General features: G+C 49.4%; 2 protein-coding genes across 2 annotated transcripts in view; both read left to right on the top strand.

Annotated features, from left to right (window-relative positions):
• The window catches only part of LOC140327626 (ATP-binding cassette sub-family C member 3-like), an 8,625-nt gene extending 2,452 nt beyond the window's left edge, over positions 1-6,173 (top strand). Inside the window, exons 4-14 of the mRNA XM_072407010.1 lie at positions 214-336; positions 412-473; positions 991-1,119; positions 1,677-1,895; positions 2,822-2,999; positions 3,218-3,379; positions 3,583-3,675; positions 4,256-4,459; positions 4,772-4,918; positions 5,082-5,169; positions 5,858-6,173. Of these exons, the coding sequence (XP_072263111.1) occupies positions 214-336; positions 412-473; positions 991-1,119; positions 1,677-1,895; positions 2,822-2,999; positions 3,218-3,379; positions 3,583-3,675; positions 4,256-4,459; positions 4,772-4,918; positions 5,082-5,169; positions 5,858-5,928 (1,476 nt within the window). The 3' untranslated portion in view covers positions 5,929-6,173. The remainder of the gene's footprint in view (positions 1-213; positions 337-411; positions 474-990; positions 1,120-1,676; positions 1,896-2,821; positions 3,000-3,217; positions 3,380-3,582; positions 3,676-4,255; positions 4,460-4,771; positions 4,919-5,081; positions 5,170-5,857) is intronic.
• LOC140325436 (ATP-binding cassette sub-family C member 3-like) overlaps positions 1-7,666 on the top strand; it is a 44,942-nt gene that overhangs the window by 29,037 nt on the left and 8,239 nt on the right. Inside the window, exons 3-4 of the mRNA XM_072403268.1 lie at positions 6,994-7,161; positions 7,280-7,463. Of these exons, the coding sequence (XP_072259369.1) occupies positions 6,994-7,161; positions 7,280-7,463 (352 nt within the window). The remainder of the gene's footprint in view (positions 1-6,993; positions 7,162-7,279; positions 7,464-7,666) is intronic.

Genomic DNA, 7,666 nt, shown 5'->3' with positions numbered 1-7,666 from the left:
TTTGTGGTGGGTGGGGTTTGTGATGGGCAGAGTTTATGATAGGCAGGATTGGTAGGATTTGTGATAGGAGGGCTTTATGATGGGTGGGTGGGGTATGTGGTGGGCGGGATTTGCGGTGGATGGGATTTGTGATGGGCGGAGTTTAGGATAGGCGTGCTTTGTTGTAGGCAGGGTTGTATTTCGGTAATAATCTCACCGGTATTCTCTCCTCAGGGGGTGTCGGACCGATTTCGTTTCACCACGTTCTTCATCTATTTTTCCCTGCTGGTGGTGCAGCTCATCCTCTCCTGCCTGAAGGAGGCTCGCCCTTTCTTCTCCCCTGTCTCCTCTGTTTGTGTGAGTATTCCGAAATCTAGACAATCTACCAATCAGCAACAAGCAAACCTTTCATCATCCTCATTTCCTCCGCAGAATCCCTGCCCAGAGTCTGACGCTGGCTTCCTCTCGAGGCTTACGTTTTGGTGGTTCACAAAGTAAGTAAAAAGTGACAACTAAGGGGAATCAGTGATCACTATGACACCAGAAATCATAAAGTGGACCTGTCATTGCCCCTATAATGATCTCTGATGTCATATTGTGCTCTGACAGTGTCGTATTTCACCAAGATGGAGGCTGTCCTGTTATATTGGTCTCGTGTTTGCTGCAACTCACATAGATTGACGATTTACATTGTCATTTTATTTCCTGAGTCAACATTTCATAACTTGTGTGTCAGTCCCTCATACAGATGGGGACCCCCAATATTACCCCCACGTCCCCCGCCCCCGGTGATTTGCCTGGTCACCGGTGGAACTCATCGTGGTGGCTCCTTAGCTAAGATCAGCCTTTCCATGTCTCTGAGCCCCCGCCAGTCATTATGATGTACTTACCTCCTCAGACCAGTAGGAGGATTGATATGGCACTCACCTACCTACCTACCTACCATTCTATATTCCAACATTGATTGAATGTCTGTGGTGTTGTCACTCTCCTAATTCTCTGTGTCCCCAGGATGGCCATATTGGGCTATCGGAGGCCCCTGGAAGAGAAGGACCTGTGGTCCCTGAATGAAGACGACCAATCCATCTCCGTTGTGTCCAAACTGATTAAAGAGTGGGAGGTGGAGAAGGCCAAGCTAAGGTGATTGGTAGAGGATGGTGGTGGTGGTGAGGGGGGGGGGGGCTGTGGACCAATCAGTGATTTCCCCAGAGCCGCTCTGGCCAAACTTGCCGGAATTCAGGCCCCGCACCTGAATTCCGTCGGATTGTGGTCTTATAGTGCTAGAGGAAAGAAGGACAGCATCTGCATGGAGTTTGTGGGCCCCCCCTCTGCTTGGGCTGGTGTCCAGAAAGTTCAGTTTAGTTCCTCAACACAAAAATATGGTGCTGGCTTTTGGGGTTCCACCAAGAACCTGAGCCCCTGTGGTATAAGGTGTCAGGTTGTAGGGACCTGCAGATCCCAGTGGGTGTCCGAGAAAATCTTCATGATGATAGAATACAAACAGGAAGTTAGTAAAGTCCACCATGCACTGGGCCTTCCATGGCCTTCAGAGGGTTCCATGCTGAACCAATCCTCTCCTGACCACCAGCCAGCCAGTCAGAAGCACCATTGGTCCCATTCTCTCATCATGCTATTTCTTGTGTACATAGCGCCCCCATAGGCCGTCACGTTGACCCATCTTCCTCTCCCGCACCCAGGAGCAGTGAGGTGCAATTCACTAAAGCCCAGGAAGTGGAGATAAACCACGTCAGCGACAAACCAACCGAATCGGATGTCCTGCTGGTGACCAATCAGAAGAAGAGGGAGCCGTCCTTCCTGAAGGTTCTTCTAAAGACCTTTGGGCCATTCTTCATGATCGGGTCGGTGTTCAAACTTTTCCAGGACCTCCTGTCCTTCGTCAATCCGCAGTTACTGAGGTAAGTTCCTCTGGGACACCAACCTTCCCTGGGGGCAAATCTGTGTCGTTCTACCTGAAGTGGGGGCATTATGGGGCTGCCATGGTACCCAGATAGTAGAAGTGCTGGGTTCTGTCTCTATGATGGCTGCTGGGAGTTCCTTTGTTTGCTCCAATTATTCTATTGGGCTTGCAGTCTAACAATAGCAGCTTGCTGACAGGATGAAGGTGCAAAGTGATGATATCGGGGATCCTCAGAGAAGCGCGGTGCCAGAGCTCAATTTTCTCCCAACTGGGCCACCAACCTGGCTGTACTGCCTGACAGTGATCCCGATTACAGCCGAGCAGAACCACAAGTGTGTGAAGAATAATATGTCCATCAGTACCAAAAAGTTCTGCAGCGCCTTTCTTATAAATGGGTACAGAGCTGCTCTGTGTGATCTGTGGGGGTCTTACAAGGGGGAGCTTTGCCCCGAAAAAACCCGGGGCCCCCTTCCAGAACTTCCTGTCTGACCCAGAGTGATATCTACAAGGGGACATTTATCATTCATCTGTAATCACCCTTTATGTGAGGAGGGGGAGGGGTGAGGATGATGGTGGGGCAGAAGGGAGATAAAGGGGAGGGGGATAATGAGGATGAAAGCGATGAAGGGGGTTGAAAATGACAATGAGGGGAATGATGACGATATTTGTACTTTATATTATTTCCTTTATAAATGACCCTGGAATCTTTTTTTTTTAACCAAGATTCACCCAAGTTTTTTCCAACATTGAGACATTGAATTTAGATGGAAATTGTGTGAATCATCTCCTACTTATCTATTTTCCAATTAAATCCAATTAAATCCAATGTGAAATGTGTAAATCTTGGGTAGATGTTGGGTGAGTCTTGGGTTGATTCCCCCACTGTAACATTCACACATTGTGACACGATTTTCCTCCCTTCAGTGTTCTGATAGCATTCGTTAAGGACAGCAGTGCCCCCGCCTGGTGGGGGTTCTGCATTGCAGCATTGATGTTCCTCTCGTCCGTCGCTCAGACGCTCATCCTGCACCAGCACTTCCAGTATTGTTTTGTCACCGGGATGCGGCTGCGCAGCGCCATCACCGGCATCATCTACAGGAAGGTGAGCAGGGCCCCTCCAGGGGAAACTACTGCGGGTTCAGTAAATAGGGTGGAGCCATCCAGGGGGAGGGACACAGAGAGGACCCCAGATTCCAGCAGTGCCCCCTATATTGTACTGACCATACGGGGGGGTAAAGAGGACCTGTCTCACCCTTCTCGGTCAGCCAATGATTGAGGGATTGGTTCCGGTTATAAGGAGTCTCTCTGTCCTCTCCACAGTCTCTGGTCATCACCAACGCCGCCAAGCGTTCCTCTACGGTGGGCGAAGTGGTCAATCTGATGTCTGTGGACGCCCAGCGCTTCCAGGATCTGACAACCTTCTTGAACATGCTGTGGTCAGCTCCTCTGCAGATCTTCCTGGCCCTTTACTTCCTGTGGGAGGTAAATATTGGGGCCCCCGAGGGCCCACTAATATCAGCATCACATGACCCAAGTCATGGAGGGCCCCCCAGCCTCTGATCTGTGTGGCCAAATCTGAGAATCAGGATATTCCCTGCAACTGAAATGACATCTGATTGGCCGGTCTGTGTGTGAATCTGCAATGTGGATGAATATTTCAGTGAATTCTCTTTTCTGTCTCGCAGAATCTGGGGCCCTCAGTCCTTGCCGGAGTTGCTGTCATGGTTCTGCTCATCCCCATCAATGCTTTCATTGCCATGAAGACACGCGCCTTCCAGGTGAGTCCCAGAGTGTGTGGACCAATAGTAATGTCGCGTGTCATCTGACTTGCAAAATCAAGGCGGGGCTCAGCTCTGTTGTCACTCCTGCAGCTTTTCCTGATCTCTGATTGGTCCATTTCTGATGCCCCGGAGTGGTCAGAGCCTAAACTTATTCCTGGGAAAATTTCCTGTGTATGAAAGAGTTGTCATACAGAACAGGAAGTGAGGTGATACCTCCCGGTTGGGTCACCCCACCCCACACCCCTTACCTTGTCTGACCAAAAGGGGTGGAGTGCCCCATTATTGGGCAATTGTCTCCCATGTACAGACTGGCTGAGCCCTGGGTTTGGGTTCTCCTGAATTGTGCAGCAGTGAGTTCCTGACTCCGCCCCCTGTAGTTTCCTGGATAGTCATGTGATGGGAGGCTGCTTTCCCGGGAGAGGCAGAACTTAGCACAGTTGCATTGCTTAATAAATGGAACCTGCAGTTCACAGAGTTCACTGAGCAACCAATCACAGTATTGTCAGGAAAGGCTGATTGCTATTGGCTGCTCTGGCCGCTCTTCTCCCTAATTGGCTGATATTTTCCTGCGTTGTAGGTGGAGCAGATGCAATACAAGGACTCCAGAATCAAACTGATGAACGAAATCCTAAATGGCATTAAAGTCCTCAAACTCTACGCCTGGGAGCCGTCCTTCGCCCAAAAGGTTGTAGAAATCCGCAGCAAAGAGCTGAACGTCCTGAGGAAAGCGGCCTATCTGAACGCTCTGTCCACCTTCGCCTGGACCAGCGCCCCTTTCCTGGTGAGGAGAGCACTGCATGCCTATGTTCTGCCTTCCCCAAACTTCCCCCCCCCACTCCAAATGCTAAGCTTTAACCCCCAACCTGACTCTGAACCCCTAATTTTATTTTTCAATAATATATAATTTATAACCTGATCCCTAAAATCTAACCCAAGTTACCTCCCCAAATCTAACCCCTCCTCCCCCATAGCTGGCCGGCTTTTTTCCTTTCTTTAACAAAACAAACACAGAAAAGATCCTCAGGGGCGGGGTTACAGATGGGAGGAGCTCTGAAGTCATACCATTGTCTAAAGACGTGACATTTCTGTGCAGGTGGCGCTGACCACGTTCGCTGTGTATGTTACTGTTGATGAAACGAACATTCTGGATGCAGAGAAAGCCTTTGTGTCCCTCTCCCTCTTCAATATCCTGAGGTTTCCCCTGAATATGCTGCCCCAGGTCATCAGCAACATTGCCCAGGTGAGGAAATCTCCTGCATGAGCCTCTCCATATCTGGGTGAGAAATACATATCACTGAATCCACCAATCAGCTGTGACAACCACTGAGAAGCCCCCATATCTATAATACTCCCCCATGTTCTGTCTGTGGCCCTTGAGAAAATCATTTTATGTTCTGCCGCAGGCGAGGGTCTCCATAAGGAGAATCCAGAATTTCCTGGCCAATGATGAGCTGGACCCTGATGCTGTGAACAAGGATAAGACGATTCCAGGTAAGCAGGGTGAGACCACCAGTGGTAAAGGAGGAAGGTGGAGGTACAGTGTGTCACCACCTGGAGGAGGGGGGGATTACTGCAACCTCAAACCGTGTCATGTGACATTCATTTGGTGTACAGGCCCGCTGAGATAAAATCAGTTACATGATTAGCCACATAGAGAATGTTGGTGTTTTGCAATCAGCCTGAGATGGGAGAAGCACAGATAATCTGCATGATATGTAGTTGTGATAATAGGGCACATATTAGATGTACAGGAATAAGGGGTGGGGGCCAGCTCTATTAACCCCCTGCCCCCCAATGTTCTAATTTGTCCCATCCTGTCACTGTCAGTTATGCTGGATGTCTCCATGTATGTGAGGAAGGAGAAATATAACAATGAATTCACCTACTGAATATCCTCATTCTGCACATTCACCTCCCCCCAGGGTCAGCAGACAACATCCTAATATTGGGGGCACAGTGTGGCGCCACCTTGCTGTGCATCTCCATGTTTGCAGAATCCCCTCCTGCCAGTCTGATATTTGCAGCTGTAGCGTTGCTCATCTGGTCTGGGCTCCCATCCAATGCTGAGGATTCCATAGGGTTTAATGTGCATGGGGCGCCACCTAGTGTTAGCTCTCCACATTACAGGTATAAAAAATTAAATAATAATCTCTGATCAATCTTTTTGTGTCATTGTCAGGAAACGCCATCACCGTACACAACGGCACCTTCAGCTGGGCAAGAAGCAGTGAGCCGGTTCTACATAAGTAAGAATATTATGAATGATAACACAGAGGAATCTTCTTTGCCCTCTTTATGTCATAGTTGGGTTTTGCTCCTTGCAAGCGATTTTGAGTTTTAGAACTAAATGTTCCCGGGGACTCCCAGCTGAACCTCCCTGGTTTATAGTTCAGCCCCGACCCTGTACAATGGCCCCGCTCTGTGAATGGTTCAGGTTCCTAAGTAAGGATGACATGATGAATGATTTGACATCATGGCTTCCTACACCGCTCTCTCCGCTGCCATCTATAGTTACCCCAGTGTTACTGCTCCCAGTTGTCTGACATTTCCCCCAATACATACTCCAGAAAAATGAACCCCCCCCCCCCATCTTTCCCATCCAGCCCTGGGAACAATGGGGAGGGGTTCTGTAGTCCCCAGTGATAGCCGGGAACAAAAAAGGAGGGCTTCTGTAGCACACAGTGATAGCTGGGAACAATGAGGAGGGGTCTGTAGCACACAGTCATAGCCGGGAACAATGGGGAGGGGTTCTGTAGTCCCCAAATGATAGCCAGGAACAATGGGGAGGGGTTCTGTAGTCCCCAATGATAGCCGGAAACAATGAGGAGGGGTCCTGTAGCACACAGTGATAGCTGGGAACAATGGGGAGGGGTTCTGTAGCACACACTGATAGCCAGGAGCAATGGGGAGGGGTTCCGTAGTCCCCAATGATAGTCGAGAACAATGAGGAGGAGTTTTGTAGTCCCCAATGATAGCTGGAAACAATGAGGAAGGGTTCTGTAGCACACAATGATAGCTGGGAACCATGGGGAGGGGTTCTGTAGTCCCCAATGATAGCCGGAAACAAAGAGGAGGGGTTCTTTAGGACACAATGATAGTCGGGAACAATGAGGAGGAGTTCTGTAGTCCCCAATGATAGCTGGAAACAATGAGGAGGGGTTCTGTAGCACACAATGATAGCTGGGAACCATGGGGAGGGGTTCTGTAGGTTCAGAATGGGTCGGATAAAGATCAGGAAATTTTTAGTGATGCTGTTCATCCAGTCCTGTAATGCCCACTGCCAAGTCACAGATATCTTCCTTCTCCTTCCCGCAGGGCATCAACCTGTCTGGGGGTCAGAAGCAGAGGGTCAGCCTCGCTCGGGCCGTCTACAGCCATTCTGATGTTTATCTCCTGGATGACCCGCTGTCAGCCGTGGACGCTCACGTCGCTAAACACATCTTCGACAACGTCATTGGTCCCGACGGGCTGCTGCGGGGAAAGGTGAGAGCCAATCAGAACGTGTCCCGTGTACAGGCCGTACAGCTGCCTGAGGCTGCATTCCATATGGGGGCGCCATTATAAAACAATTTCCCAGCCAATCATTTTATTTCCTCCGCAGACTCGGGTTCTGGTCACTCACGGAATCAGTTTCCTGCCACAAGTGGATCACATTGTGGTGATTGTGGACGGCAGAGTCTCAGAAATGGGGTCCTACCAGGAACTGCAGAAGCAGAACGGGGCTTTCGCTGAATTCCTGCGCAATTACGCCTTCGATGATGACGTGGAGGAGGAGGAGCTGACCAGTGAGTGGCGCTATAACCCCATTATCAGCTCATTGATGAGTTTATGGAAATCTCCGATATTACAAATAATTATCCCTTATATGGGGTTTATGGGAATTTACAGGGCAAATATACTAAGGAGATGTAACAGGAACCTTTTATTATTATTATTATTATTATTATTATTAAACAGGATTTATATAGCGCCAACATATTACGCAGCG

Source organism: Pyxicephalus adspersus, chromosome 3 (assembly GCF_032062135.1).
Source record: "Pyxicephalus adspersus chromosome 3, UCB_Pads_2.0, whole genome shotgun sequence".
Classification (NCBI taxonomy): Eukaryota; Metazoa; Chordata; class Amphibia; order Anura; family Pyxicephalidae; genus Pyxicephalus; species Pyxicephalus adspersus.
This window is presented reverse-complemented; position numbering and strand designations above follow the sequence as displayed.